Genomic DNA, 26,343 nt, shown 5'->3' with positions numbered 1-26,343 from the left:
GAGGGGTATGAGAGGGGTAGAGAGGGGTATGAGAGGGGTAGAGAGGGGTATGAGAGGGGTATGAGAGGGGTAGAGAGGGGTATGAGAGGGGTAGAGAGGGGTATGAAAGGGGTAGAGAGGGGTATGAGAGGGGTATGAAAGGGGTAGAGAGGGGTATGAGAGGGGTATGAGAGGGGTATGAAAGGGGTAGAGAGGGGTATGAGAGGGGTATGAAAGGGGTAGAGAGGGGTATGAGAGGGGTATGAAAGGGTAGAGAGGGGTATGAGAGGGGTAGAGATAAATTGTTTCATCAATAGACAGTACTGGTCTTGTGTGTACTGTTTGGTCAATATATTCATATACTTTACTCAAACAATATCTCTGAAAAATATCAAACCCAGATTATATCATTAGAAAAGTAAATTTTACAAGTGCTTAAGATTGAGAACAGCAGTGTGTAAATGAATCAAACAGAATCAGAATGTATGAACCATACAGTGTCAAAATTGGGTTTCGTTAAATTATTGTTTCATTTTGCAAAAGAACTGAGGTGTTCTGCTACTTGTGTGTGTTGATTGTGTGAGGTGTGTATAGTGTTTTGACAAAACAAGCCTTAAAAAACTAACAGTAAAGGTGTACATATGTAATTTTGTCTGTTTATGTTATTAATGCTTGAAAGTTAAATTATCTTCACTGTGCTTTTAGGTTCAGACATTGTTGGAGTCCCAGTGGTCAAAGGTCTTATTCCTGCTGCATACTAAGGATAATTCTGACATGAATCAGGATTATCTATTCTACATTTATTTTTTGCTGTTTGTTGGTTAGGCCACGTTCAGGCCTGTTCTAATTCTTGTGTTCAATTGTTCTACTAACATTGAAGGCATTTGTATCTCATCGTTGAGGGTAAGTACAGAGTTCTTGTTTTGCATGCTATACTTAAAGGTTTGGTATGTACATGTTCTACAGAGTAAAAGAAACACATGTCCAAAATGCAGAAGTACAGCAAAAGTACAAATATATTTTTAATTTGGACTAGAATGGCGCATCCCATTTGATACATGAAGTTGTAGACTACTCATGCAATGTAGACCCACTAACATACCACACCCCTAATATTAGTAGAGCGCAGGGCACAACCTAACGCTGGGTTAGTTGTAACACATACGTTTTAACACTTTCCACACATGCCAGGATGACGAAACTTAGTGTATTTACTAGTTGCCATATCAACATTATTTAGAGAAAAGCACCAAAATTAAAAAAAAATCTTTGGAAGATTTCACTGAACATTTATTTAACTATAGCAAAAGTAAATGTCTTAATTAAATTCATTTTTCATCTCAGTTAATACTCTGAACCCCAAGTGGATTTACACAAACTGAGACAGTCAAAAAGCGTTAGGTTGTGCCCCGCTCTCCCCTAAAAATAGTACTGAAGTCAAGTGTTCTATGGGTTTGCATGTATTTGCATTACTACTTATTAACACATTTACTAAGGGACAGAACTACAGGGTATTAGAATTAAATTACATTTTTCTGTGTTAGGGAGGCGTAAACCACCAGCAACACCAACAAAACCAGACCGGACTAAAGAATATAGTGCAACTGCCTCTCCACGGCCAGGTTGGTACATGGACGTGTACACATGTCGACTGCTGTAAGGATATGCCTGTTTCTGATCAGAGTTATGTTTTTTCCCCAATTCCCTTCACTCCAGTGAGGGTTCCTTTGCCAGTACCTTCAGAGTTGCTTAAACTGGGGTTATCTACAATCAAGACCACAGTACCTTTGAGACCAGGGCAAGAAACCGTGTTCTGTCAATGTAAGGACTTAATGTAACATAATTTTACTTGTATAACTTTTACTTGTAACATAATTTTATCAAATTTAAAACAGATTTTACATATTTAACAAATGTAATGCTCATCTATGACTAATGTCATCCTTGTCGTCCTGTAGCCCTCCTCCCAGTTACCTCTGCACAGTCTACAGCCTCTACTCCTCCCTCACGTTCCCCTTCAGCTGTTGGCGAGGCTTTCTCTGGACTCCCTGGTGCCTCTACTCCTCCCACAGCACTGCCTGCAGCCTCTGCTGGGTACCCTACTAAGTTGGAGGAGAAGCATGCTGTTCCACCATTGCCAAGCTATGACCAGGATGTGAGCCGATGGCACTGCTCTCACCAGCAGAGAATCTGGATGAAAACTGAAATGGAAGACTTGGGACTGTGGCCAGGATCTAGACCGGTGAGACATCCAATGAACATGATCTCCTTGTGGCGTTACCCACCTCAGCCTGAGCTTATTGATGCTATCTATGAGCTCCCATCACCAAAATACTTTCAACTTCATCCATTCTTCATTTGGAAACCAGAGCACAGCATTATGGAAAGAGTCCGCAACAACTACACTCTGCCATGCCTGTACGGCTGTCCGAATCCCCACGTTGTCTCGTCAGGTGTTGGACGACCCCGTGTCATTATTGGTACGAACAGCCAATACTACATACTTGCCTCTCGGCTCAGCTGTAAAGTTTGTAAAAAGTACTGGTTTGCAGACAAACCCCAATGGATGGACATGCTGCCAAGTCGTTTCTGCAACATTTTGCCAGCTTTTCTAACCCACAAGAAGGCCATATGTAAGACTGTGATGGATGAGTTGCGGCGCACAGCAAAGTCTCCCAACGATATGGCTAATCAGTTGAATGAGGCTCTCCACCTCAGGTATGAGCGTGCACACCTGGCTTACCTGTCCACTGTTAAAAATGTGCTGGATGGAGACAGTGGACTTTATGGTCAGCAGACCATCACAGGAGCACTAAGAGCAACAAACACTCCTGCTCCATTTGGTGGGTATAGTGATGTGGTCGGCTGGTGCGGAGTAACAGTCTCACCCCACTACTTGGTTGACTGCCTCATTCAGGAGTACCATAGGCAAGAGAGCACACTCAATCTGCTCCTCCAAGGCACGTTTGGACAAGTATTAAGGGCTGACCATACCCGCAAGCTGGCCCGGAAGGTTGTGCTTGCATCAGGTACTATGTCATCCTATGCCGTCATGAATGAAAACTGGATGATCTTGTCCTGGGTGATGCTGCAGTCTGAAAGTGACAAATCCCTGCAGCCAATGTATGAGGGGCTGTCTCGTCGCTACATTTTTGCTGGACTGCCAAAAGCCAACTACCAGTGGGTTGACAGGTAAGAACCAGCCATCACATTTTACTTCCCACCTATATTATATGTGTAACATAAACACAATATAGTATAACAAATACATGTATCATATGTATTTTAATGTTTAATATTTTAAATATACTTCTCTTTGTGTTTAAAACAGAGATTGCTGTGCTGCCTTCAGGATCCCAAACCCTGAGCCACAGGAGCACCTCCTTTGGGATTCTTGGTCGACCACTGAGGCTATAGTGACTGTGGCAACCTCTGGGCATATAATCAACACCTGTTCCTCCCGCGCAGAATACAACAGCGACATCAACATCAAGCTGGACTTGTTCCACTGCATGCGGCGATTCTCCAGAGAGTGTGTGTCAGAGCACCATCCACTGCACAGTGCTTTCTGTAAGTTTCTGTCAGCAGCTTTCAGTGTTGTGGACCAGACGGACCTACAGAGACTGAAGCAGGCGTATGTCTTCTGTGGGATAGTGCCTGCAAATCCAACAAAGCAGCACATCAGGGAGCACTGCCGCACCAGGGTCCCACACCCCACAGAGCTGCTGGAGAGAGTGGAGAGCGTTCTGCAAAGATTTTTTTTAGAATGTGATCCTGATGGTGTGCCACTGTTCAAACCATCAATGTTGAAGGTGTGGAGGATTCAGAGAGTCCACATCCTCAGAGGCTGCCTGAGTGACCCAGAGGTTGCGGAGGGGATCCTCTATAGGCATGGTGGAACGGTCCAGCTGAACCATGTGAAGGGAGAGGCAGCAGCTGTACCGGTTTGGATCCCTGTGAGAGGCACCTCTCAGCAGGAGGGGTTCCATTTCCATCAGGCAAGATGGGTCACCGGCACTCAGGTATCCACAGAACTTTTCCAGGCGCAGGGCATGATTGGAGTGGCTCGTTGGAATTTCCAGCGCCTTGTGGACCTGAAGCAGCCTGAAGTGAAGCTGCCTGCAGTTTTTGATCCAGTGCTGATCATGGAACTAAACAAGCTTTCAGACGTGGTGACGGGTCAAGCCAAGTACCCTGCTTTACTTGTCTCACAGACAGACACCAGAGAAAGGTTTGGACTGCAGTATCTGGAGCCTGGTTGTCGTCCTGTACCCCTGGACTGGGACAAGCACAAGTCCCAAAAGGTACATGTTGCAGGGGAGGGAGAGCGTCAGTCCTCAGAGCTGTCTGCACTCAGTGAGAGTTTCCCACCTGATGACCCACCCGAGGAGGTCAGGGAGGAACACTTTGCTCAGGTAAACTTGACTGTTGTATATAGGAATTTCACTGTCAATCTCACTCACTAAAACACAAAATGTAACTATGTAATCACTGATTTTATCCAAAATTAATTACCCTATGCTCCAGGATGACATCTTTGGTGTGGCTCCTCTTGGCTCAAAAACAATGATCCAGCCTGGACAGCCCACCAATGTAAAAGGTAATTTAACTCCCATCCTCATCCCTTTATTATTCCTTATTTATATGAATACTACGGCTATTTGAGAGATAAACGTAAAAATGATTTATTTTCCACTCTCCTTTAGATGAGATAACACCACCACTGCCCTTTACTCCCTCTCCACGTGCTGCTCGCACAGGTTCCATCAAGGCAGGCGGTCTACTTTTTGTCCTGGACCATGTTCGGTGGACACAGCCCATGAGGGATTGCATTGATGGCCTTCTGGTAAAGTACCACGGGCAGAAAGACCTCCTCATCCAGGTGGATGCAGAGTATGCTGCCCTTGTGCAGGCTGCCTCCAGGGATCCCAATAGCCTTTTACACCCCACCACAAAACAGCATATCTCCCGTTATGTGAAACACCTGGCCAAGATGACAAACACAAGTTCATCCCTGAACACCAGTCCAGAGAAACTCCTGGAAACCCAGCAGCTGTGGCATCACCTTACAGAAGGCAGTGAAACTGTAAGTGTTCCAGTGTTAACCCTCCAACCTGCCCCAGTGAACCCACCCAGTAATAAGCCCCAGGAGTCCCCGCTAACTAAGGGTGAGATTGAAGAAATGGTGAAAGAGCTTGTGGAGAAGCAGCAGCAAAAGCAACTGCAACAGCAGCCTGCCACAAAGAGGACACGGAACTGTCTTGCTTGTGGGCAGCCAAAGTCACGTTACCTTGGTGATGGCTCCTCCATTCATTTCTTCTATCAGTCTGGGACCGTGAAGTACTTTTACTGCTCGACAAAGGTATACCAGCTGTATGCAGCGGAAGGCCTCACCAATCCTCGAATGCCATTTGCTGACTTTGCTGAATTGCCTTTTTTTAACCGAGAGCTAGAGGCCGTAAAGCAGCGTTCTGCAGAGGCAAGACAGGTAATGGAGGAGCGGGGAAAGAGAAAGGCCTTGGAGCAGCACCCCACTGGTCGCCTCTGTAGGTTCTGTCACAAGCCACTCAAACAAGGTCCAGAGAGTCCACACACACATACTGGGTTCCCTGGTGTGGCAGGGAAATATGTCTATTGTCCTGCCAAAGTGTTTTCCCTATATCGGACAGAAGGGATGCCTCACGAGATGACTTGGGGAGAGTTCTGTCAGTCTTCTTTTTATGAGGCTGAAAGGAAGAGATGGGCAGCAGAAAAGGGAAAGTGACTGCCCTCATGTTTCCTGGCTTTGAATATGTACATATTGTAATTGTTGTATTATAAAAATATAACTGTGTATCTTGTTTGTTATGGATGTCTGTTACATGCTGAAACCACTGGTTTGTTCTTGCCTTATTGTCTTTCTGGGGTTTCTTCTTTCTTTTATTTTAGAATGCCATGTTGGTCCAGGATTGAAGGATTGTAAAATGTAAAAAATTCTGCTTAACTTTTACTGATTCATTTGCCATTTTTGTTTATTTATCAATGAAAATGTGTTTACAATTGTTTCAAAACATTTTCAAAACTCAGATTATTTAGATGATTGAAAGCACTACTTTTAATCTTTTGAAATTGTAAATACTTTGTATCTCACCTGTAAGAAATGTTTGCATATAATATTTATTAAGCATGTTGTTATACTGTTCTTAAATTTTATTAGTTTATTACTTTTGGTACAATCATATTTATAACTGTACTGTATACACGCACATGGGCAGTAGGATCATCTGTGTTCAACTGAAAAGTAGCCTAAGTGGTTTCTTTTTTATTCTTCCATAGACCTTTGTTCAGTTTAAACTGTAACTTGATTTCATAGACTGATTATTTATTTTGGTTACGTTAAGATATTCCCAGTGTTAATTTATTTTTTTATTCAATACAATTGTCTTTTTTCCCACATTATCTACATAGTGCAATTAATATTTACATAATGTTGTGGTAGAATGCATACATTTTGCTTTGTTCTTTTGAATGTTAAACTTATTTATCTTGTGTAAAAAGATACATTTGTAAATATTTGTTTGATCTTGCTTGTGTTTTAAACATTCTGATATTTGCAATATTTTCAGTACTTGCTATAACATGTTTATTATTATATTTTTATTATAGAAAAAAATGTTCAATTCACGTTCTCTTTTAGCAATTCATTTTACTCGTTCTAAATGTTGACAATGTCTGTTTAATATGCTGTGATATATATTTATCCTCTATTATCCTAGTATTAATATATAATAAACTAAATATATATAAAAAGAATGTTGTGTGGTGTTTTCATTTTAAATATAAATATTTAAATATGTGAAACATTAATTACCAATGGCTATGTAATTTTGGACACCTTAGAGAAAACTCTTAGGAAATGACTTATATTTGTAAATCTTAGTTTAATATGATTTACGATATTTTAGGGACATTAAAAAGAAATGTAAAAACAATCACATAATAAAAAAATATACTACTATAACACAACTCCATATTTGTATATTAATCATTTTAAATAGTTTTATATTTTCAAATAATGATACACATCGTACACAAAGACATCTGTTATAGCTTCTTATTTTTGTATCTATCTTAAAAACAATTAGACTATAAATAATGTTACTATAATTGTTAATATTACACTATAGAAACAATTATAGTAATGCACTTAGTAAATTTAATTTAAACTACATATCAGTTGTGCATTCTTTAGCAATTTTTAAATAATGTATAAAATGTATATACTATATATACTATAGTATAAATTTTGTTCACACTTCACACAAAATATATTTATTGTGTGAAGTGTGTGAAATATTTTGTAGGGTGTCTTCATTTTAATTAATCATATTTTAATTATTAAAATATTAACGACAACACCTGAACTATTATAGATGTTAGTAACTAAAACTTATGCAGACCTTACACAAGAATAATAACTGTTCAATACTTGATTATGTATGTTTATCATACGCTACGCGAATCTATATGAACAGTAACTTTAAATACATGTAATGTTATTTGTGGTCGAGGCGGGATTCGAACCTCCAATTTTATGCACTATTTTTGTCCCGCCTCTCTGGATTTTCCTCGCTTTCTATTGGCTAGCAGCGCTCTACACCTACGCGCGACTGGCCCACGCGTGTTAGGCGAACGTGATAACCACTACACTACATAAACCTCATGGTGAGCTTAATTGCCTTTTTCCAAGACAGGTTCATCCCATAATCTGCCCTGCAATCAGAGTGTTGGTCTGTGTAAATTCCACAAGCAACAGGAAAGTGCTCATTGGGCTTGGTAGTCTGTCTTGAGATCCTTAGCACGATTGCCTTCAACTAGCTTGAAATTGGAGCCTTTGTAGTGTGGAAATGCGCTTGCCGGAGATCCATTTCAGCATGTTTAGTTAAAAAACACTCAATTTGTTTCTGCTCAGTTTCGAACTGGGGACCTTTCGCGTGTAAAGCGAACGTGATAACCACTACACTAGAGAAACCTCACAGTGAGTTTAGTGGCCTTTTTCCAAGACAGGTTCATCCCATAATCTGCACCGCAAGCAGAGTGTCAGTCTGTGTAGATTCCAGACACAACAGAACAGAGATAATTCACCATTGGAGTCTGGCTTGAGATCCTTAGTATGATTGCCTTCAAATAGCTTTTAGCCTTTGTAGCTCGATATCCACTTACCTTAGAGCCATTTCAGCACATATAGTAAAAATTGCTCAAGATGTTTCCACCCAGTTTCGAACTGGGGACCTTTCGCGTGTGAGGCGAACGTGATAACCACTACACTATGGAAACCTGTCTTCAGGAAGCAGAAGAAAATCTTCAGACTCACAAATTAAAATGTGTATAATGTAAAAGGGAGATAGATACTCTTGGCGTTGCAAACAATTCATACTTTCTGTCAAAAGTTGGTCGCTGTTTCTGCTCGGTTTCGAACCGAGGACCTTTCGCGTGTTAGGCGAACGTGATAACCACTACACTACAGAAACCTCATGGTGAGCATAATTGCCTTTTTCCAAGACAGGTTCATCCCATAATCTGCCCTGCAATCAGAGTGTTGGTCTGTGTAAATTCCACAAGCAACAGGAAAGTGCTCATTGGGCTTGGTAGTCTGTCTTGAGATCCTTAGCACGATTGCCTTCAACTAGCTTGAAATTGGAGCCTTTGTAGTGTGGAAATGCGCTTGCCGGAGATCCATTTCAGCATGTTTAGTTAAAAAACACTCAATTTGTTTCTGCCCAGTTTCGAACTGGGGACCTTTCGCGTGTAAAGCGAACGTGATAACCACTACACTAGAGAAACCTCACAGTGAGTTTAGTGGCCTTTTTCCAAGACAGGTTCATCCCATAATCTGCACCGCAAGCAGAGTGTCAGTCTGTGTAGATTCCACAAACAACAGAACAGAGATAATTCACCATTGGAGTCTGGCTTGAGATCCTTAGTATGATTGCCTTCAAATAGCTTTTAGCCTTTGTAGCTGGATATCCACTTACCTTAGAGCCATTTCAGCACATATAGTAAAAATTGCTCAAGTTGTTTCCACCCAGTTTCGAACTGGGGACCTTTCGCGTGTGAGGCGAACATGATAACCACTACACTATGGAAACCTGTCTTCAGGAAGCAGAAGAAAATCTTCAGACTCACAAATTAAAATGTGTATAACGTAAAAGGGAGATAGATACTCTTGGCGTTGCAAACAATTCATACTTTCTGTCAAAAGTTGGTCGCTGTTTCTGCTCGGTTTCGAACCGAGGACCTTTCGCGTGTTAGGCGAACATGATAACCACTACACTACAGAAACTTCACTTTGGGTTGAGTGGTCTTTTTCCAAGACAGGTTCATCCAATAATATGCACTGCAAGCAGAGTGTCAGTCTGTGTAGATTCCACAAACAACAGGACAGAGCTAATTCATCATGGCAGTCTGACTTGAGGTCCTTTGTATGATTGCCTCCAAATAGCTTGAAATTACAGCCTTTGTAGCATGGAAATCCACTAACCTGAGAGCCATTTCAGCACATATAGTAAAAATTACTCAAGATGTTTCCACCCAGTTTCGAACTGGGGACCTTTCGCGTGTGAGGCGAACGTGATAACCACTACACTATGGAAACCTGTCTTGAGGTAGCATAAGGAAGTCTTGCGAATCACGAATTTTAAAAAACGTATAATGTAAAAGAGAGCTAAATACTCTTAGCGTCGCAAACAATCTATACTTTCTGTCAAAAGCTGACCGCTGTTTCTGCTCGGTTTCGAACCGAGGACCTTTCGCGTGTTAGGCGAACGTGATAACCACTACACTACAGAAACCTCATGGTGAGCTTAATTGCCTTTTTCCAAGACAGGTTCATCCCATAATCTGCCCTGCAATCAGAGTGTTGGTCTGTGTAAATTCCACAAGCAACAGGAAAGTGCTCATTGGGCTTGGTAGTCTGTCTTGAGGTCCTTAGCACGATTGCCTTCAACTAGCTTGAAATTGGAGCCTTTGTAGTGTGGAAATGCGCTTGCCGGAGATCCATTTCAGCATGTTTAGTTAAAAAACACTCAATTTGTTTCTGCTCAGTTTCGAACTGGGGACCTTTCGCGTGTAAAGCGAACGTGATAACCACTACACTAGAGAAACCTCACAGTGAGTTTAGTGGCCTTTTTCCAAGACAGGTTCATCCCATAATCTGCACCGCAAGCAGAGTGTCAGTCTGTGTAGATTCCACAAACAACAGAACAGAGATAATTCACCATTGGAGTCTGGCTTGAGATCCTTAGTATGATTGCCTTCAAATAGCTTTTAGCCTTTGTAGCTGGATATCCACTTACCTTAGAGCCATTTCAGCACATATAGTAAAAATTGCTCAAGTTGTTTCCACCCAGTTTCGAACTGGGGACCTTTCGCGTGTGAGGTGAACGTGATAACCACTACACTATGGAAACCTGTCTTGAGGTAGCATAAGGAAGTCTTGCGAATCACGAATTTTAAAAAACGTATAATGTAAAAGAGAGCTAAATACTCTTAGCGTCGCAAACAATCTATACTTTCTGTCAAAAGCTGACCGCTGTTTCTGCTCGGTTTCGAACCGAGGACCTTTCGCGTGTTAGGCGAACGTGATAACCACTACACTACAGAAACCTCATGGTGAGCTTAATTGCCTTTTTCCAAGACAGGTTCATCCCATAATCTGCCCTGCAATCAGAGTGTTGGTCTGTGTAAATTCCACAAGCAACAGGAAAGTGCTCATTGGGCTTGGTAGTCTGTCTTGAGATCCTTAGCACGATTGCCTTCAACTAGCTTGAAATTGGAGCCTTTGTAGTGTGGAAATGCGCTTGCCGGAGATCCATTTCAGCATGTTTAGTTAAAAAACACTCAATTTGTTTCTGCCCAGTTTCGAACTGGGGACCTTTCGCGTGTAAAGCGAACGTGATAACCACTACACTACAGAAACCTCACAGTGAGTTTAGTGGCCTTTTTCCAAGACAGGTTCATCCCATAATCTGCACCGCAAGCAGAGTGTCAGTCTGTGTAGATTCCACAAACAACAGAACAGAGATAATTCACCATTGGAGTCTGGCTTGAGATCCTTAGTATGATTGCCTTCAAATAGCTTTTAGCCTTTGTAGCTGGATATCCACTTACCTTAGAGCCATTTCAGCACATATAGTAAAAATTGCTCAAGTTGTTTCCACCCAGTTTCGAACTGGGGACCTTTCGCGTGTGAGGCGAACGTGATAACCACTACACTATGGAAACCTGTCTTCAGGAAGCAGAAGAAAATCTTCAGACTCACAAATTAAAATGTGTATAATGTAAAAGGGAGATAGATACTCTTGGCGTTGCAAACAATTCATACTTTCTGTCAAAAGTTGGTCGTTGTTTCTGCTCGGTTTCGAACCGAAGACCTTTCGCGTGTTAGGCGAACGTGATAACCACTACACTACAGAAACTTCACTTTGGGTTGAGTGGTCTTTTTCCAAGACAGGTTCATCCAATAATATGCACTGCAAGCAGAGTGTCAGTCTGTGTAGATTCCACAAACAACAGGACAGAGCTAATTCATCATGGTAGTCTGACTTGAGGTCCTTAGTATGATTGCCTCCAAATAGCTTGAAATTACAGCCTTTGTAGCATGGAAATCCACCAACTTGAGAGCCATTTCAGCACATATAGTAAAAATTACTCAAGATGTTTCCACCCAGTTTCGAACTGGGGACCTTTCGCGTGTGAGGCGAACGTGATAACCACTACACTATGGAAACCTGTCTTGAGGTAGCATAAGGAAGTCTTGCGAATCACGAATTTTAAAAAACGTATAATGTAAAAGAGAGCTAAATACTCTTAGCGTCGCAAACAATCTATACTTTCTGTCAAAAGCTGACCGCTGTTTCTGCTCGGTTTCAAACCGAGGACCTTTCGCGTGTTAGGCGAACGTGATAACCACTACACCACAGAAACCTCATGGTGAGCTTAATTGCCTTTTTCCAAGACAGGTTCATCCCATAATCTGCCCTGCAATCAGAGTGTTGGTCTGTGTAAATTCCACAAGCAACAGGAAAGTGCTCATTGGGCTTGGTAGTCTGTCTTGAGATCCTTAGCACGATTGCCTTCAACTAGCTTGAAATTGGAGCCTTTGTAGTGTGGAAATGCGCTTGCCGGAGATCCATTTCAGCATGTTTAGTTCAAAAACACTCAATTTGTTTCTGCTCAGTTTCGAACTGGGGACCTTTCGCGTGTAAAGCGAACGTGATAACCACTACACTAGAGAATCCTCACAGTGAGTTTAGTGGCCTTTTTCCAAGACAGGTTCATCCCATAATCTGCACCGCAAGCAGAGTGTCAGTCTGTGTAGATTCCACAAACAACAGAACAGAGATAATTCACCATTGGAGTCTGGCTTGAGATCCTTAGTATGATTGCCTTCAAATAGCTTTTAGCCTTTGTAGCTGGATATCCGCTTACCTTAGAGCCATTTCAGCACATATAGTAAAAATTGCTCAAGTTGTTTCCACCCAGTTTCGAACTGGGGACCTTTCGCGTGTGAGGCGAATGTGATAACCACTACACTATGGAAACCTGTCTTCAGGAAGCAGAAGAAAATCTTCAGACTCACAAATTAAAATGTGTATAACGTAAAAGGGAGATAGATACTCTTGGCGTTGCAAACAATTCATACTTTCTGTCAAAAGTTGGTCGCTGTTTCTGCTCGGTTTCGAACCGAGGACCTTTCGCGTGTTAGGCGAACGTGATAACCACTACACTACAGAAACTTCACTTTGGGTTGAGTGGTCTTTTTCCAAGACAGGTTCATCCAATAATATGCACTGCAAGCAGAGTGTCAGTCTGTGTAGATTCCACAAACAACAGGACAGAGCTAATTCATCATGGCAGTCTGACTTGAGGTCCTTTGTATGATTGCCTCCAAATAGCTTGAAATTACAGCCTTTGTAGCATGGAAATCCACTAACCTGAGAGCCATTTCAGCACATATAGTAAAAATTACTCAAGATGTTTCCACCCAGTTTCGAACTGGGGACCTTTCGCGTGTGAGGCGAACGTGATAACCACTACACTATGGAAACCTGTCTTGAGGTAGCATAAGGAAGTCTTGCGAATCACGAATTTTAAAAAACGTATAATGTAAAAGAGAGCTAAATACTCTTAGCGTCGCAAACAATCTATACTTTCTGTCAAAAGCTGACCGCTGTTTCTGCTCGGTTTCGAACCGAGGACCTTTCGCGTGTTAGGCGAACGTGATAACCACTACACTACAGAAACCTCATGGTGAGCTTAATTGCCTTTTTCCAAGACAGGTTCATCCCATAATCTGCCCTGCAATCAGAGTGTTGGTCTGTGTAAATTCCACAAGCAACAGGAAAGTGCTCATTGGGCTTGGTAGTCTGTCTTGAGATCCTTAGCACGATTGCCTTCAACTAGCTTGAAATTGGAGCCTTTGTAGTGTGGAAATGCGCTTGCCGGAGATCCATTTCAGCATGTTTAGTTAAAAAACACTCAATTTGTTTCTGCCCAGTTTCGAACTGGGGACCTTTCGCGTGTAAAGCGAACGTGATAACCACTACACTACAGAAACCTCACAGTGAGTTTAGTGGCCTTTTTCCAAGACAGGTTAATCCCATAATCTGCACCGCAAGCAGAGTGTCAGTCTGTGTAGATTCCACAAACAACAGAACAGAGATAATTCACCATTGGAGTCTGGCTTGAGATCCTTAGTATGATTGCCTTCAAATAGCTTTTAGCCTTTGTAGCTGGATATCCACTTACCTTAGAGCCATTTCAGCACATATAGTAAAAATTGCTCAAGTTGTTTCCACCCAGTTTCGAACTGGGGACCTTTCGCGTGTGAGGCGAACGTGATAACCACTACACTATGGAAACCTGTCTTCAGGAAGCAGAAGAAAATCTTCAGACTCACAAATTAAAATGTGTATAATGTAAAAGGGAGATAGATACTCTTGGCGTTGCAAACAATTCATACTTTCTGTCAAAAGTTGGTCGCTGTTTCTGCTCGGTTTCGAACCGAGGACCTTTCGAAGTTAGGCGAACATGATAACCACTACACTACAGAAACTTCACTTTGGGTTGAGTGGTCTTTTTCCAAGACAGGTTCATCCAATAATATGCACTGCAAGCAGAGTGTCAGTCTGTGTAGATTCCACAAACAACAGGACAGAGCTAATTCATCATGGTAGTCTGACTTGAGGTCCTTAGTATGATTGCCTCCAAATAGCTTGAAATTACAGCCTTTGTAGCATGGAAATCCACTAACCTGAGAGCCATTTCAGCACATATAGTAAAAATTACTCAAGATGTTTCCACCCAGTTTCGAACTGGGGACCTTTCGCGTGTGAGGCGAACGTGATAACCACTACACTATGGAAACCTGTCTTGAGGTAGCATAAGGAAGTCTTGCGAATCACGAATTTTAAAAAACGTATAATGTAAAAGAGAGCTAAATACTCTTAGCGTCGCAAACAATCTATACTTTCTGTCAAAAGCTGACCGCTGTTTCTGCTCGGTTTCGAACCGAGGACCTTTCGCGTGTTAGGCAAACGTGATAACCACTACACTACAGAAACCTCATGGTGAGCTTAATTGCCTTTTTCCAAGACAGGTTCATCCCATAATCTGCCCTGCAATCAGAGTGTTGGTCTGTGTAAATTCCACAAGCAACAGGAAAGTGTTCATTGGGCTTGGTAGTCTGTCTTGAGATCCTTAGCACGATTGCCTTCAACTAGCTTGAAATTGGAGCCTTTGTAGTGTGGAAATGCGCTTGCCGGAGATCCATTTCAGCATGTTTAGTTAAAAAACACTCAATTTGTTTCTGCCCAGTTTCGAACTGGGGACCTTTCGCGTGTAAAGCGAACGTGATAACCACTACACTACAGAAACCTCACAGTGAGTTTAGTGGCCTTTTTCCAAGACAGGTTCATCCCATAATCTGCACCGCAAGCAGAGTGTCAGTCTGTGTAGATTCCACAAACAACAGAACAGAGATAATTCACCATTGGAGTCTGGCTTGAGATCCTTAGTATGATTGCCTTCAAATAGCTTTTAGCCTTTGTAGCTGGATATCCACTTACCTTAGAGCCATTTCAGCACATATAGTAAAAATTGCTCAAGTTGTTTCCACCCAGTTTCGAACTGGGGACCTTTCGCGTGTGAGGCGAACGTGATAACCACTACACTATGGAAACCTGTCTTCAGGAAGCAGAAGAAAATCTTCAGACTCACAAATTAAAATGTGTATAATGTAAAAGGGAGATAGATACTCTTGGCGTTGCAAACAATTCATACTTTCTGTCAAAAGTTGGTCGCTGTTTCTGCTCGGTTTCGAACCGAGGACCTTTCGCGTGTTAGGCGAACATGATAACCACTACACTACAGAAACTTCACTTTGGGTTGAGTGGTCTTTTTCCAAGACAGGTTCATCCAATAATATGCACTGCAAGCAGAGTGTCAGTCTGTGTAGATTCCACAAACAACAGGACAGAGCTAATTCATCATGGTAGTCTGACTTGAGGTCCTTAGTATGATTGCCTCCAAATAGCTTGAAATTACAGCCTTTGTAGCATGGAAATCCACTAACCTGAGAGCCATTTCAGCACATATAGTAAAAATTACTCAAGATGTTTCCACCCAGTTTCGAACTGGGGACCTTTCGCGTGTGAGGCGAACGTGATAACCACTACACTATGGAAACCTGTCTTGAGGTAGCATAAGGAAGTCTTGCGAATCACGAATTTTAAAAAACGTATAATGTAAAAGAGAGCTAAATACTCTTAGCGTCGCAAACAATCTATACTTTCTGTCAAAAGCTGACCGCTGTTTCTGCTCGGTTTCGAACCGAGGACCTTTCGCGTGTTAGGCAAACGTGATAACCACTACACTACAGAAACCTCATGGTGAGCTTAATTGCCTTTTTCCAAGACAGGTTCATCCCATAATCTGCCCTGCAATCAGAGTGTTGGTCTGTGTAAATTCCACAAGCAACAGGAAAGTGTTCATTGGGCTTGGTAGTCTGTCTTGAGATCCTTAGCACGATTGCCTTCAACTAGCTTGAAATTGGAGCCTTTGTAGTGTGGAAATGCGCTTGCCGGAGATCCATTTCAGCATGTTTAGTTAAAAAACACTCAATTTGTTTCTGCCCAGTTTCGAACTGGGGACCTTTCGCGTGTAAAGCGAACGTGATAACCACTACACTACAGAAACCTCACAGTGAGTTTAGTGGCCTTTTTCCAAGACAGGTTCATCCCATAATCTGCACCGCAAGCAGAGTGTCAGTCTGTGTAGATTCCACAAACAACAGAACAGAGATAATTCACCATTGGAGTCTGGCTTGAGATCCTTAGTATGATTGCCTTCAAATAGCTTTTAGCCTTTGTAGCTGGATATCCACTTACCTTAGAGCCATTTCAGCACATATAGTAAAAATTGCTCAAGTTGTTTCCACCCAGTTTCGAACTGGGGACCTTTCGCGTGTGAGGCGAACGTGATTACCACTACACTATGGAAACCTGTCTTCAGGAAGCAGAAGAAAATCTTCAGACTCACAAATTAAAATGTGTATAATTTAAAAGGGAGATAGATACTCTTGGCGTTGCAAACAATTCATACTTTCTGTCAAAAGTTGGTCGCTGTTTCTGCTCGGTTTCGAACCGAGGACCTTTCGCGTGTTAGGCGAACGTGATAACCACTACACTACAGAAACTTCACTTTGGGTTGAGTGGTCTTTTTCCAAGACAGGTTCATCCAATAATATGCACTGCAAGCAGAGTGTCAGTCTGTGTAGATTCCACAAACAACAGGACAGAGCTAATTCATCATGGCAGTCTGACTTGAGGTCCTTTGTATGATTGCCTCCAAATAGCTTGAAATTACAGCCTTTGTAGCATGGAAATCCACTAACCTGAGAGCCATTTCAGCACATATAGTAAAAATTACTCAAGATGTTTCCACCCAGTTTCGAACTGGGGACCTTTCGCGTGTGAGGCGAACGTGATAACCACTACACTATGGAAACCTGTCTTGAGGTAGCATAAGGAAGTCTTGCGAATCACGAATTTTAAAAAACGTATAATGTAAAAGAGAGCTAAATACTCTTAGCGTCGCAAACAATCTATACTTTCTGTCAAAAGCTGACCGCTGTTTCTGCTCGGTTTCGAACCGAGGACCTTTCGCGTGTTAGGCGAACGTGATAACCACTACACTACAGAAACCTCATGGTGAGCTTAATTGCCTTTTTCCAAGACAGGTTCATCCCATAATCTGCCCTGCAATCAGAGTGTTGGTCTGTGTAAATTCCACAAGCAACAGGAAAGTGCTCATTGGGCTTGGTAGTCTGTCTTGAGATCCTTAGCACGATTGCCTTCAACTAGCTTGAAATTGGAGCCTTTGTAGTGTGGAAATGCGCTTGCCGGAGATCCATTTCAGCATGTTTAGTTAAAAAACACTCAATTTGTTTCTGCCCAGTTTCGAACTGGGGACCTTTCGCGTGTAAAGCGAACGTGATAACCACTACACTACAGAAACCTCACAGTGAGTTTAGTGGCCTTTTTCCAAGACAGGTTAATCCCATAATCTGCACCGCAAGCAGAGTGTCAGTCTGTGTAGATTCCACAAACAACAGAACAGAGATAATTCACCATTGGAGTCTGGCTTGAGATCCTTAGTATGATTGCCTTCAAATAGCTTTTAGCCTTTGTAGCTGGATATCCACTTACCTTAGAGCCATTTCAGCACATATAGTAAAAATTGCTCAAGTTGTTTCCACCCAGTTTCGAACTGGGGACCTTTCGCGTGTGAGGCGAACGTGATAACCACTACACTATGGAAACCTGTCTTCAGGAAGCAGAAGAAAATCTTCAGACTCACAAATTAAAATGTGTATAATGTAAAAGGGAGATAGATACTCTTGGCGTTGCAAACAATTCATACTTTCTGTCAAAAGTTGGTCGCTGTTTCTGCTCGGTTTCGAACCGAGGACCTTTCGCGTGTTAGGCGAACGTGATAACCACTACACTACAGAAACTTCACTTTGGGTTGAGTGGTCTTTTTCCAAGACAGGTTCATCCAATAATATGCACTGCAAGCAGAGTGTCAGTCTGTGTAGATTCCACAAACAACAGGACAGAGCTAATTCATCATGGTAGTCTGACTTGAGGTCCTTAGTATGATTGCCTCCAAATAGCTTGAAATTACAGCCTTTGTAGCATGGAAATCCACTAACCTGAGAGCCATTTCAGCACATATAGTAAAAATTACTCAAGATGTTTCCACCCAGTTTCGAACTGGGGACCTTTCGCGTGTGAGGCGAACGTGATAACCACTACACTATGGAAACCTGTCTTGAGGTAGCATAAGGAAGTCTTGCGAATCACGAATTTTAAAAAACGTATAATGTAAAAGAGAGCTAAATACTCTTAGCGTCGCAAACAATCTATACTTTCTGTCAAAAGCTGACCGCTGTTTCTGCTCGGTTTCGAACCGAGGACCTTTCGCGTGTTAGGCAAACGTGATAACCACTACACTACAGAAACCTCATGGTGAGCTTAATTGCCTTTTTCCAAGACAGGTTCATCCCATAATCTGCCCTGCAATCAGAGTGTTGGTCTGTGTAAATTCCACAAGCAACAGGAAAGTGCTCATTGGGCTTGGTAGTCTGTCTTGAGATCCTTAGCACGATTGCCTTCAACTAGCTTGAAATTGGAGCCTTTGTAGTGTGGAAATGCGCTTGCCGGAGATCCATTTCAGCATGTTTAGTTAAAAAACACTCAATTTGTTTCTGCCCAGTTTCGAACTGGGGACCTTTCGCGTGTAAAGCGAACGTGATAACCACTACACTACAGAAACCTCACAGTGAGTTTAGTGGCCTTTTTCCAAGACAGGTTCATCCCATAATCTGCACCGCAAGCAGAGTGTCAGTCTGTGTAGATTCCACAAACAACAGAACAGAGATAATTCACCATTGGAGTCTGGCTTGAGATCCTTAGTATGATTGCCTTCAAATAGCTTTTAGCCTTTGTAGCTGGATATCCACTTACCTTAGAGCCATTTCAGCACATATAGTAAAAATTGCTCAAGTTGTTTCCACCCAGTTTCGAACTGGGGACCTTTCGCGTGTGAGGCGAACGTGATTACCACTACACTATGGAAACCTGTCTTCAGGAAGCAGAAGAAAATCTTCAGACTCACAAATTAAAATGTGTATAATTTAAAAGGGAGATAGATACTCTTGGCGTTGCAAACAATTCATACTTTCTGTCAAAAGTTGGTCGCTGTTTCTGCTCGGTTTCGAACCGAGGACCTTTCGCGTGTTAGGCGAACGTGATAACCACTACACTACAGAAACTTCACTTTGGGTTGAGTGGTCTTTTTCCAAGACAGGTTCATCCAATAATATGCACTGCAAGCAGAGTGTCAGTCTGTGTAGATTCCACAAACAACAGGACAGAGCTAATTCATCATGGTAGTCTGACTTGAGGTCCTTAGTATGATTGCCTCCAAATAGCTTGAAATTACAGCCTTTGTAGCATGGAAATCCACTAACCTGAGAGCCATTTCAGCACATATAGTAAAAATTACTCAAGATGTTTCCACCCAGTTTCGAACTGGGGACCTTTCGCGTGTGAGGCGAACGTGATAACCACTACACTATGGAAACCTGTCTTGAGGTAGCATAAGGAAGTCTTGCGAATCACGAATTTTAAAAAACGTATAATGTAAAAGAGAGCTAAATACTCTTAGCGTCGCAAACAATCTATACTTTCTGTCAAAAGCTGACCGCTGTTTCTGCTCGGTTTCGAACCGAGGACCTTTCGCGTGTTAGGCGAACGTGATAACCACTACACTACAGAAACCTCATGGTGAGCTTAATTGCCTTTTTCCAAGACAGGTTCATCCCATAATCTGCCCTGCAATCAGAGTGTTGGTCTGTGTAAATTCCACAAGCAACAGGAAAGTGCTCATTGGGCTTGGTAGTCTGTCTTGAGATCCTTAGCACGATTGCCTTCAACTAGCTTGAAATTGGAGCCTTTGTAGTGTGGAAATGCGCTTGCCGGAGATCCATTTCAGCATGTTTAGTTCAAAAACACTCAATTTGTTTCTGCTCAGTTTCGAACTGGGGACCTTTCGCGTGTAAAGCGAACGTGATAACCACTACACTACAGAAACCTCACAGTGAGTTTAGTGGCCTTTTTCCAAGACAGGTTCATCCCATAATCTGCACCGCAAGCAGAGTGTCAGTCTGTGTAGATTCCACAAACAACAGAACAGAGATAATTCACCATTGGAGTCTGGCTTGAGATCCTTAGTATGATTGCCTTCAAATAGCTTTTAGCCTTTGTAGCTGGATATCCGCTTACCTTAGAGCCATTTCAGCACATATAGTAAAAATTGCTCAAGTTGTTTCCACCCAGTTTCGAACTGGGGACCTTTCGCGTGTGAGGCGAATGTGATAACCACTACACTATGGAAACCTGTCTTCAGGAAGCAGAAGAAAATCTTCAGACTCACAAATTAAAATGTGTATAACGTAAAAGGGAGATAGATACTCTTGGCGTTGCAAACAATTCATACTTTCTGTCAAAAGTTGGTCGCTGTTTCTGCTCGGTTTCGAACCGAGGACCTTTCGCGTGTTAGGCGAACGTGATAACCACTACACTACAGAAACTTCACTTTGGGTTGAGTGGTCTTTTTCCAAGACAGGTTCATCCAATAATATGCACTGCAAGCAGAGTGTCAGTCTGTGTAGATTCCACAAACAACAGGACAGAGCTAATTCATCATGGTAGTCTGACTTGAGGTCCTTAGTATGATTGCCTCCAAATAGCTTGAAATTACAGCCTTTGTAGCATGGAAATCCACTAACCTGAGAGCCATTTCAGCACATATAGTAAAAATTACTCAAGATGTTTCCACCCAGTTTCGAACTGGGGACCTTTCGCGTGTGAGGCGAACGTGATAACCACTACACTATGGAAACCTGTCTTGAGGTAGCATAAGGAAGTCTTGCGAATCACGAATTTTAAAAAACGTATAATGTAAAAGAGAGCTAAATACTCTTAGCGTCGCAAACAATCTATACTTTCTGTCAAAAGCTGACCGCTGTTTCTGCTCGGTTTCGAACCGAGGACCTTTCGCGTGTTAGGCGAACGTGATAACCACTACACTACAGAAACCTCATGGTGAGCTTAATTGCCTTTTTCCAAGACAGGTTCATCCCATAATCTGCCCTGCAATCAGAGTGTTGGTCTGTGTAAATTCCACAAGCAACAGGAAAGTGCTCATTGGGCTTGGTAGTCTGTCTTGAGATCCTTAGCACGATTGCCTTCAACTAGCTTGAAATTGGAGCCTTTGTAGTGTGGAAATGCGCTTGCCGGAGATCCATTTCAGCATGTTTAGTTCAAAAACACTCAATTTGTTTCTGCTCAGTTTCGAACTGGGGACCTTTCGCGTGTAAAGCGAACGTGATAACCACTACACTACAGAAACCTCACAGTGAGTTTAGTGGCCTTTTTCCAAGACAGGTTCATCCCATAATCTGCACCGCAAGCAGAGTGTCAGTCTGTGTAGATTCCACAAACAACAGAACAGAGATAATTCACCATTGGAGTCTGGCTTGAGATCCTTAGTATGATTGCCTTCAAATAGCTTTTAGCCTTTGTAGCTGGATATCCGCTTACCTTAGAGCCATTTCAGCACATATAGTAAAAATTGCTCAAGTTGTTTCCACCCAGTTTCGAACTGGGGACCTTTCGCGTGTGAGGCGAATGTGATAACCACTACACTATGGAAACCTGTCTTCAGGAAGCAGAAGAAAATCTTCAGACTCACAAATTAAAATGTGTATAACGTAAAAGGGAGATAGATACTCTTGGCGTTGCAAACAATTCATACTTTCTGTCAAAAGTTGGTCGCTGTTTCTGCTCGGTTTCGAACCGAGGACCTTTCGCGTGTTAGGCGAACGTTATAACCACTACACTACAGAAACTTCACTTTGGGTTGAGTGGTCTTTTTCCAAGACAGGTTCATCCAATAATATGCACTGCAAGCAGAGTGTCAGTCTGTGTAGATTCCACAAACAACAGGACAGAGCTAATTCATCATGGCAGTCTGACTTGAGGTCCTTTGTATGATTGCCTCCAAATAGCTTGAAATTACAGCCTTTGTAGCATGGAAATCCACTAACCTGAGAGCCATTTCAGCACATATAGTAAAAATTGCTCAAGTTGTTTCCACCCAGTTTCGAACTGGGGACCTTTCGCGTGTGAGGCGAATGTGATAACCACTACACTATGGAAACCTGTCTTCAGGAAGCAGAAGAAAATCTTCAGACTCACAAATTAAAATGTGTATAACGTAAAAGGGAGATAGATACTCTTGGCGTTGCAAACAATTCATACTTTCTGTCAAAAGTTGGTCGCTGTTTCTGCTCGGTTTCGAACCGAGGACCTTTCGCGTGTTAGGCGAACGTGATAACCACTACACTACAGAAACTTCACTTTGGGTTGAGTGGTCTTTTTCCAAGACAGGTTCATCCAATAATATGCACTGCAAGCAGAGTGTCAGTCTGTGTAGATTCCACAAACAACAGGACAGAGCTAATTCATCATGGCAGTCTGACTTGAGGTCCTTTGTATGATTGCCTCCAAATAGCTTGAAATTACAGCCTTTGTAGCATGGAAATCCACTAACCTGAGAGCCATTTCAGCACATATAGTAAAAATTACTCAAGATGTTTCCACCCAGTTTCGAACTGGGGACCTTTCGCGTGTGAGGCGAACGTGATAACCACTACACTATGGAAACCTGTCTTGAGGTAGCATAAGGAAGTCTTGCGAATCACGAATTTTAAAAAACGTATAATGTAAAAGAGAGCTAAATACTCTTAGCGTCGCAAACAATCTATACTTTCTGTCAAAAGCTGACCGCTGTTTCTGCTCGGTTTCGAACCGAGGACCTTTCGCGTATTAGGCGAACGTGATAACCACTACACTACAGAAACCTCATGGTGAGCTTAATTGCCTTTTTCCAAGACAGGTTCATCCCATAATCTGCCCTGCAATCAGAGTGTTGGTCTGTGTAAATTCCACAAGCAACAGGAAAGTGCTCATTGGGCTTGGTAGTCTGTCTTGAGATCCTTAGCACGATTGCCTTCAACTAGCTTGAAATTGGAGCCTTTGTAGTGTGGAAATGCGCTTGCCGGAGATCCATTTCAGCATGTTTAGTTAAAAAACACTCAATTTGTTTCTGCCCAGTTTTGAACTGGGGACCTTTCGCGTGTAAAGCGAACGTGATAACCACTACACTACAGAAACCTCACAGTGAGTTTAGTGGCCTTTTTCCAAGACAGGTTCATCCCATAATCTGCACCGCAAGCAGAGTGTCAGTCTGTGTAGATTCCACAAACAACAGAACAGAGATAATTCACCATTGGAGTCTGGCTTGAGATCCTTAGTATGATTGCCTTCAAATAGCTTTTAGCCTTTGTAGCTGGATATCCACTTACCTTAGAGCCATTTCAGCACATATAGTAAAAATTGCTCAAGTTGTTTCCACCCAGTTTCGAACTGGGGACCTTTCGCGTGTGAGGCGAACGTGATAACCACTACACTATGGAAACCTGTCTTCAGGAAGCAGAAGAAAATCTTCAGACTCACAAATTAAAATGTGTATAATGTAAAAGGGAGATAGATACTCTTGGCGTTGCAAACAATTCATACTTTCTGTCAAAAGTTGGTCGCTGTTTCTGCTCGGTTTCGAACCGAGGACCTTTCGCGTGTCAGGCGAACGTGATAACCACTACACTACAGAAACTTCACTTTGGGTTGAGTGGTCTTTTTCCAACACAGGTTCATCCAATAATATGCACTGCAAGCAGAGTGTCAGTCTGTGTAGATTCCACAAACAACAGGACAGAGCTAATTCATCATGGTAGTCTGACTTGAGGTCCTTAGTATGATTGCCTCCAAATAGCTTGAAATTACAGCCTTTGTAGCATGGAAATCCACTAACCTGAGAGCCATTTCAGCACATATAGTAAAAATTACTCAAGATGTTTCCACCCAGTTTCGAACTGGGGACCTTTCGCGTGTGAGGCGAACGTGATAACCACTACACTATGGAAACCTGTCTTGAGGTAGCATAAGGAAGTCTTGCGAATCACGAATTTTAAAAAACGTATAATGTAAAAGAGAGCTAAATACTCTTAGCGTCGCAAACAATCTATACTTTCTGTCAAAAGCTGACCGCTGTTTCTGCTCGGTTTCGAACCGAGGACCTTTCGCGTGTTAGGCGAACGTGATAACCACTACACTACAGAAACCTCATGGTGAGCTTAACTGCCTTTTTCCAAGACAGGTTCATCCCATAATCTGCCCTGCAATCAGAGTGTTGGTCTGTGTAAATTCCACAAGCAACAGGAAAGTGCTCATTGGGCTTGGTAGTCTGTCTTGAGATCCTTAGCACGATTGCCTTCAACTAGCTTGAAATTGGAGCCTTTGTAGTGTGGAAATGCGCTTGCCGGAGATCCATTTCAGCATGTTTAGTTAAAAAACACTCAATTTGTTTCTGCCCAGTTTCGAACTGGGGACCTTTCGTGTGTAAAGCGAACGTGATAACCACTACACTACAGAAACCTCACAGTGAGTTTAGTGGCCTTTTTCCAAGACAGGTTAATCCCATAATCTGCACAGCAAGCAGAGTGTCAGTCTGTGTAGATTCCACAAACAACAGAACAGAGATAATTCACCATTGGAGTCTGGCTTGAGATCCTTAGTATGATTGCCTTCAAATAGCTTTTAGCCTTTGTAGCTGGATATCCACTTACCTTAGAGCCATTTCAGCACATATAGTAAAAATTGCTCAAGTTGTTTCCACCCAGTTTCGAACTGGGGACCTTTCGCGTGTGAGGCGAACGTGATAACCACTACACTATGGAAACCTGTCTTCAGGAAGCAGAAGAAAATCTTCAGACTCACAAATTAAAATGTGTATAATGTAAAAGGGAGATAGATACTCTTGGCGTTGCAAACAATTCATACTTTCTGTCAAAAGTTGGTCGCTGTTTCTGCTCGGTTTCGAACCGAGGACCTTTCGCGTGTTAGGCGAACGTGATAACCACTACACTACAGAAACCTCATGGTGAGCTTAATTGCCTTTTTCCAAGACAGGTTCATCCCATAATCTGCCCTGCAATCAGAGTGTTGGTCTGTGTAAATTCCACAAGCAACAGGAAAGTGCTCATTGGGCTTGGTAGTCTGTCTTGAGATCCTTAGCACGATTGCCTTCAACTAGCTTGAAATTGGAGCCTTTGTAGTGTGGAAATGCGCTTGCCGGAGATCCATTTCAGCATGTTTAGTTAAAAAACACTCAATTTGTTTCTGCCCAGTTTCGAACTGGGGACCTTTCGCGTGTAAAGCGAACGTGATAACCACTACACTAGAGAAACCTCACAGTGAGTTTAGTGGCCTTTTTCCAAGACAGGTTCATCCCATAATCTGCACCGCAAGCAGAGTGTCAGTCTGTGTAGATTCCACAAACAACAGAACAGAGATAATTCACCATTGGAGTCTGGCTTGAGATCCTTAGTATGATTGCCTTCAAATAGCTTTTAGCCTTTGTAGCTGGATATCCACTTACCTTAGAGCCATTTCAGCATATATAGTAAAAATTGCTCAAGTTGTTTCCACCCAGTTTCGAACTGGGGACCTTTCGCGTGTGAGGCGAACGTGATAACCACTACACTATGGAAACCTGTCTTCAGGAAGCAGAAGAAAATCTTCAGACTCACAAATTAAAATGTGTATAATGTAAAAGGGAGATAGATACTCTTGGCGTTGCAAACAATTCATACTTTCTGTCAAAAGTTGGTCGCTGTTTCTGCTCGGTTTCGAACCGAGGACCTTTCGCGTGTTAGGCGAACGTGATAACCACTACACTACAGAAACCTCATGGTGAGCTTAATTGCCTTTTTCCAAGACAGGTTCATCCCATAATCTGCCCTGCAATCAGAGTGTTGGTCTGTGTAAATTCCACAAGCAACAGGAAAGTGCTCATTGGGCTTGGTAGTCTGTCTTGAGATCCTTAGCACGATTGCCTTCAACTAGCTTGAAATTGGAGCCTTTGTAGTGTGGAAATGCGCTTGCCGGAGATCCATTTCAGCATGTTTAGTTAAAAAACACTCAATTTGTTTCTGCCCAGTTTCGAACTGGGGACCTTTCGCGTGTAAAGCGAACGTGATAACCACTACACTAGAGAAACCTCACAGTGAGTTTAGTGGCCTTTTTCCAAGACAGGTTCATCCCATAATCTGCACCGCAAGCAGAGTGTCAGTCTGTG

General features: G+C 42.4%; 1 protein-coding gene and 53 non-coding genes across 54 annotated transcripts; 1 reads left to right on the top strand and 53 right to left on the bottom strand.

Moving 5' to 3' along the window:
• Window positions 1–652: 652 nt before the first annotated feature.
• LOC137074963 (uncharacterized) lies at window positions 653–6,430 on the top strand. The gene is made up of 6 exons (XM_067443069.1): window positions 653–1,601; window positions 1,696–1,800; window positions 1,938–3,171; window positions 3,311–4,394; window positions 4,507–4,579; window positions 4,686–6,430. The coding sequence occupies exons 3-6, from the start codon at window positions 2,174–2,176 to the stop codon at window positions 5,741–5,743; spliced, it is 3,213 nt and encodes a 1,070-aa protein (XP_067299170.1). The 5' UTR covers window positions 653–1,601; window positions 1,696–1,800; window positions 1,938–2,173; the 3' UTR covers window positions 5,744–6,430.
• Window positions 6,431–7,917: 1,487 nt separating this feature from the next.
• On the bottom strand, window positions 7,918–7,990 carry trnav-uac (transfer RNA valine (anticodon UAC)). Its single transcript has one exon. It is a non-coding gene; the product is annotated as a tRNA-Val (tRNA).
• Window positions 7,991–8,222: 232 nt separating this feature from the next.
• Window positions 8,223–8,295, bottom strand: trnav-cac (transfer RNA valine (anticodon CAC)). Its single transcript has one exon. It is a non-coding gene; the product is annotated as a tRNA-Val (tRNA).
• A 121-nt stretch (window positions 8,296–8,416) lies between these two features.
• trnav-aac (transfer RNA valine (anticodon AAC)) lies at window positions 8,417–8,489 on the bottom strand. The gene has a single exon. It is a non-coding gene; the product is annotated as a tRNA-Val (tRNA).
• Window positions 8,490–8,729: 240 nt separating this feature from the next.
• trnav-uac (transfer RNA valine (anticodon UAC)) lies at window positions 8,730–8,802 on the bottom strand. The gene has a single exon. It is a non-coding gene; the product is annotated as a tRNA-Val (tRNA).
• A 738-nt stretch (window positions 8,803–9,540) lies between these two features.
• trnav-cac (transfer RNA valine (anticodon CAC)) lies at window positions 9,541–9,613 on the bottom strand. The gene has a single exon. It is a non-coding gene; the product is annotated as a tRNA-Val (tRNA).
• Window positions 9,614–9,736: 123 nt separating this feature from the next.
• Window positions 9,737–9,809, bottom strand: trnav-aac (transfer RNA valine (anticodon AAC)). Its single transcript has one exon. It is a non-coding gene; the product is annotated as a tRNA-Val (tRNA).
• A 741-nt stretch (window positions 9,810–10,550) lies between these two features.
• Window positions 10,551–10,623, bottom strand: trnav-aac (transfer RNA valine (anticodon AAC)). Its single transcript has one exon. It is a non-coding gene; the product is annotated as a tRNA-Val (tRNA).
• Window positions 10,624–10,863: 240 nt separating this feature from the next.
• On the bottom strand, window positions 10,864–10,936 carry trnav-uac (transfer RNA valine (anticodon UAC)). Its single transcript has one exon. It is a non-coding gene; the product is annotated as a tRNA-Val (tRNA).
• Window positions 10,937–11,168: 232 nt separating this feature from the next.
• On the bottom strand, window positions 11,169–11,241 carry trnav-cac (transfer RNA valine (anticodon CAC)). Its single transcript has one exon. It is a non-coding gene; the product is annotated as a tRNA-Val (tRNA).
• A 433-nt stretch (window positions 11,242–11,674) lies between these two features.
• trnav-cac (transfer RNA valine (anticodon CAC)) lies at window positions 11,675–11,747 on the bottom strand. The gene has a single exon. It is a non-coding gene; the product is annotated as a tRNA-Val (tRNA).
• A 935-nt stretch (window positions 11,748–12,682) lies between these two features.
• On the bottom strand, window positions 12,683–12,755 carry trnav-aac (transfer RNA valine (anticodon AAC)). The gene has a single exon. It is a non-coding gene; the product is annotated as a tRNA-Val (tRNA).
• Window positions 12,756–12,994: 239 nt separating this feature from the next.
• trnav-cac (transfer RNA valine (anticodon CAC)) lies at window positions 12,995–13,067 on the bottom strand. Its single transcript has one exon. It is a non-coding gene; the product is annotated as a tRNA-Val (tRNA).
• Window positions 13,068–13,190: 123 nt separating this feature from the next.
• trnav-aac (transfer RNA valine (anticodon AAC)) lies at window positions 13,191–13,263 on the bottom strand. The gene has a single exon. It is a non-coding gene; the product is annotated as a tRNA-Val (tRNA).
• A 240-nt stretch (window positions 13,264–13,503) lies between these two features.
• trnav-uac (transfer RNA valine (anticodon UAC)) lies at window positions 13,504–13,576 on the bottom strand. The gene has a single exon. It is a non-coding gene; the product is annotated as a tRNA-Val (tRNA).
• Window positions 13,577–13,808: 232 nt separating this feature from the next.
• Window positions 13,809–13,881, bottom strand: trnav-cac (transfer RNA valine (anticodon CAC)). The gene has a single exon. It is a non-coding gene; the product is annotated as a tRNA-Val (tRNA).
• A 432-nt stretch (window positions 13,882–14,313) lies between these two features.
• trnav-cac (transfer RNA valine (anticodon CAC)) lies at window positions 14,314–14,386 on the bottom strand. Its single transcript has one exon. It is a non-coding gene; the product is annotated as a tRNA-Val (tRNA).
• Window positions 14,387–14,822: 436 nt separating this feature from the next.
• Window positions 14,823–14,895, bottom strand: trnav-uac (transfer RNA valine (anticodon UAC)). Its single transcript has one exon. It is a non-coding gene; the product is annotated as a tRNA-Val (tRNA).
• A 232-nt stretch (window positions 14,896–15,127) lies between these two features.
• Window positions 15,128–15,200, bottom strand: trnav-cac (transfer RNA valine (anticodon CAC)). The gene has a single exon. It is a non-coding gene; the product is annotated as a tRNA-Val (tRNA).
• A 433-nt stretch (window positions 15,201–15,633) lies between these two features.
• On the bottom strand, window positions 15,634–15,706 carry trnav-cac (transfer RNA valine (anticodon CAC)). Its single transcript has one exon. It is a non-coding gene; the product is annotated as a tRNA-Val (tRNA).
• Window positions 15,707–16,142: 436 nt separating this feature from the next.
• On the bottom strand, window positions 16,143–16,215 carry trnav-uac (transfer RNA valine (anticodon UAC)). Its single transcript has one exon. It is a non-coding gene; the product is annotated as a tRNA-Val (tRNA).
• A 232-nt stretch (window positions 16,216–16,447) lies between these two features.
• On the bottom strand, window positions 16,448–16,520 carry trnav-cac (transfer RNA valine (anticodon CAC)). The gene has a single exon. It is a non-coding gene; the product is annotated as a tRNA-Val (tRNA).
• A 121-nt stretch (window positions 16,521–16,641) lies between these two features.
• Window positions 16,642–16,714, bottom strand: trnav-aac (transfer RNA valine (anticodon AAC)). Its single transcript has one exon. It is a non-coding gene; the product is annotated as a tRNA-Val (tRNA).
• Window positions 16,715–16,953: 239 nt separating this feature from the next.
• On the bottom strand, window positions 16,954–17,026 carry trnav-cac (transfer RNA valine (anticodon CAC)). The gene has a single exon. It is a non-coding gene; the product is annotated as a tRNA-Val (tRNA).
• A 123-nt stretch (window positions 17,027–17,149) lies between these two features.
• On the bottom strand, window positions 17,150–17,222 carry trnav-aac (transfer RNA valine (anticodon AAC)). Its single transcript has one exon. It is a non-coding gene; the product is annotated as a tRNA-Val (tRNA).
• A 240-nt stretch (window positions 17,223–17,462) lies between these two features.
• On the bottom strand, window positions 17,463–17,535 carry trnav-uac (transfer RNA valine (anticodon UAC)). Its single transcript has one exon. It is a non-coding gene; the product is annotated as a tRNA-Val (tRNA).
• Window positions 17,536–17,767: 232 nt separating this feature from the next.
• trnav-cac (transfer RNA valine (anticodon CAC)) lies at window positions 17,768–17,840 on the bottom strand. Its single transcript has one exon. It is a non-coding gene; the product is annotated as a tRNA-Val (tRNA).
• A 121-nt stretch (window positions 17,841–17,961) lies between these two features.
• trnav-aac (transfer RNA valine (anticodon AAC)) lies at window positions 17,962–18,034 on the bottom strand. Its single transcript has one exon. It is a non-coding gene; the product is annotated as a tRNA-Val (tRNA).
• Window positions 18,035–18,273: 239 nt separating this feature from the next.
• Window positions 18,274–18,346, bottom strand: trnav-cac (transfer RNA valine (anticodon CAC)). Its single transcript has one exon. It is a non-coding gene; the product is annotated as a tRNA-Val (tRNA).
• A 436-nt stretch (window positions 18,347–18,782) lies between these two features.
• trnav-uac (transfer RNA valine (anticodon UAC)) lies at window positions 18,783–18,855 on the bottom strand. The gene has a single exon. It is a non-coding gene; the product is annotated as a tRNA-Val (tRNA).
• Window positions 18,856–19,087: 232 nt separating this feature from the next.
• On the bottom strand, window positions 19,088–19,160 carry trnav-cac (transfer RNA valine (anticodon CAC)). The gene has a single exon. It is a non-coding gene; the product is annotated as a tRNA-Val (tRNA).
• Window positions 19,161–19,281: 121 nt separating this feature from the next.
• On the bottom strand, window positions 19,282–19,354 carry trnav-aac (transfer RNA valine (anticodon AAC)). The gene has a single exon. It is a non-coding gene; the product is annotated as a tRNA-Val (tRNA).
• A 239-nt stretch (window positions 19,355–19,593) lies between these two features.
• Window positions 19,594–19,666, bottom strand: trnav-cac (transfer RNA valine (anticodon CAC)). The gene has a single exon. It is a non-coding gene; the product is annotated as a tRNA-Val (tRNA).
• Window positions 19,667–19,789: 123 nt separating this feature from the next.
• On the bottom strand, window positions 19,790–19,862 carry trnav-aac (transfer RNA valine (anticodon AAC)). The gene has a single exon. It is a non-coding gene; the product is annotated as a tRNA-Val (tRNA).
• A 240-nt stretch (window positions 19,863–20,102) lies between these two features.
• On the bottom strand, window positions 20,103–20,175 carry trnav-uac (transfer RNA valine (anticodon UAC)). The gene has a single exon. It is a non-coding gene; the product is annotated as a tRNA-Val (tRNA).
• Window positions 20,176–20,601: 426 nt separating this feature from the next.
• trnav-aac (transfer RNA valine (anticodon AAC)) lies at window positions 20,602–20,674 on the bottom strand. The gene has a single exon. It is a non-coding gene; the product is annotated as a tRNA-Val (tRNA).
• Window positions 20,675–20,913: 239 nt separating this feature from the next.
• Window positions 20,914–20,986, bottom strand: trnav-cac (transfer RNA valine (anticodon CAC)). Its single transcript has one exon. It is a non-coding gene; the product is annotated as a tRNA-Val (tRNA).
• Window positions 20,987–21,109: 123 nt separating this feature from the next.
• trnav-aac (transfer RNA valine (anticodon AAC)) lies at window positions 21,110–21,182 on the bottom strand. Its single transcript has one exon. It is a non-coding gene; the product is annotated as a tRNA-Val (tRNA).
• Window positions 21,183–21,422: 240 nt separating this feature from the next.
• On the bottom strand, window positions 21,423–21,495 carry trnav-uac (transfer RNA valine (anticodon UAC)). The gene has a single exon. It is a non-coding gene; the product is annotated as a tRNA-Val (tRNA).
• A 932-nt stretch (window positions 21,496–22,427) lies between these two features.
• trnav-aac (transfer RNA valine (anticodon AAC)) lies at window positions 22,428–22,500 on the bottom strand. The gene has a single exon. It is a non-coding gene; the product is annotated as a tRNA-Val (tRNA).
• A 239-nt stretch (window positions 22,501–22,739) lies between these two features.
• On the bottom strand, window positions 22,740–22,812 carry trnav-cac (transfer RNA valine (anticodon CAC)). Its single transcript has one exon. It is a non-coding gene; the product is annotated as a tRNA-Val (tRNA).
• A 123-nt stretch (window positions 22,813–22,935) lies between these two features.
• On the bottom strand, window positions 22,936–23,008 carry trnai-aau (transfer RNA isoleucine (anticodon AAU)). Its single transcript has one exon. It is a non-coding gene; the product is annotated as a tRNA-Ile (tRNA).
• A 240-nt stretch (window positions 23,009–23,248) lies between these two features.
• trnav-uac (transfer RNA valine (anticodon UAC)) lies at window positions 23,249–23,321 on the bottom strand. Its single transcript has one exon. It is a non-coding gene; the product is annotated as a tRNA-Val (tRNA).
• A 232-nt stretch (window positions 23,322–23,553) lies between these two features.
• Window positions 23,554–23,626, bottom strand: trnav-cac (transfer RNA valine (anticodon CAC)). Its single transcript has one exon. It is a non-coding gene; the product is annotated as a tRNA-Val (tRNA).
• Window positions 23,627–23,747: 121 nt separating this feature from the next.
• Window positions 23,748–23,820, bottom strand: trnav-gac (transfer RNA valine (anticodon GAC)). Its single transcript has one exon. It is a non-coding gene; the product is annotated as a tRNA-Val (tRNA).
• Window positions 23,821–24,059: 239 nt separating this feature from the next.
• Window positions 24,060–24,132, bottom strand: trnav-cac (transfer RNA valine (anticodon CAC)). The gene has a single exon. It is a non-coding gene; the product is annotated as a tRNA-Val (tRNA).
• Window positions 24,133–24,255: 123 nt separating this feature from the next.
• trnav-aac (transfer RNA valine (anticodon AAC)) lies at window positions 24,256–24,328 on the bottom strand. Its single transcript has one exon. It is a non-coding gene; the product is annotated as a tRNA-Val (tRNA).
• Window positions 24,329–24,568: 240 nt separating this feature from the next.
• On the bottom strand, window positions 24,569–24,641 carry trnav-uac (transfer RNA valine (anticodon UAC)). Its single transcript has one exon. It is a non-coding gene; the product is annotated as a tRNA-Val (tRNA).
• A 232-nt stretch (window positions 24,642–24,873) lies between these two features.
• Window positions 24,874–24,946, bottom strand: trnav-cac (transfer RNA valine (anticodon CAC)). Its single transcript has one exon. It is a non-coding gene; the product is annotated as a tRNA-Val (tRNA).
• A 121-nt stretch (window positions 24,947–25,067) lies between these two features.
• Window positions 25,068–25,140, bottom strand: trnav-aac (transfer RNA valine (anticodon AAC)). Its single transcript has one exon. It is a non-coding gene; the product is annotated as a tRNA-Val (tRNA).
• Window positions 25,141–25,380: 240 nt separating this feature from the next.
• trnav-uac (transfer RNA valine (anticodon UAC)) lies at window positions 25,381–25,453 on the bottom strand. Its single transcript has one exon. It is a non-coding gene; the product is annotated as a tRNA-Val (tRNA).
• A 232-nt stretch (window positions 25,454–25,685) lies between these two features.
• trnav-cac (transfer RNA valine (anticodon CAC)) lies at window positions 25,686–25,758 on the bottom strand. Its single transcript has one exon. It is a non-coding gene; the product is annotated as a tRNA-Val (tRNA).
• Window positions 25,759–25,879: 121 nt separating this feature from the next.
• Window positions 25,880–25,952, bottom strand: trnav-aac (transfer RNA valine (anticodon AAC)). Its single transcript has one exon. It is a non-coding gene; the product is annotated as a tRNA-Val (tRNA).
• A 240-nt stretch (window positions 25,953–26,192) lies between these two features.
• trnav-uac (transfer RNA valine (anticodon UAC)) lies at window positions 26,193–26,265 on the bottom strand. The gene has a single exon. It is a non-coding gene; the product is annotated as a tRNA-Val (tRNA).
• Between the last annotated feature and the right edge of the window lie 78 nt (window positions 26,266–26,343).

Source organism: Pseudorasbora parva, chromosome 5 (genome assembly GCF_024679245.1).
Source record: "Pseudorasbora parva isolate DD20220531a chromosome 5, ASM2467924v1, whole genome shotgun sequence".
NCBI classification, from domain to species: Eukaryota; Metazoa; Chordata; class Actinopteri; order Cypriniformes; family Gobionidae; genus Pseudorasbora; species Pseudorasbora parva.
The sequence above is the reverse complement of the archived record's forward strand: the minus strand, read 5'-3'. Positions and strand labels throughout refer to the sequence as shown.

What these genes read in the sequence shown, in the direction of transcription:
- LOC137074963 (XM_067443069.1), top strand. Translation starts at nt 2,174, where the DNA reads ATGAAAACTGAAATGGAAGACTTGGGACTGTGGCCAGGATCTAGACCG. An exon ending in GGGAGGAACACTTTGCTCAG is followed by an intron (nt 4,395 to 4,506) that starts GTAAACTTGACT and finishes CCTATGCTCCAG; the next exon opens with GATGACATCTTTGGTGTGGC. An exon ending in ACAGCCCACCAATGTAAAAG is followed by an intron (nt 4,580 to 4,685) that starts GTAATTTAACTC and finishes ACTCTCCTTTAG; the next exon opens with ATGAGATAACACCACCACTG.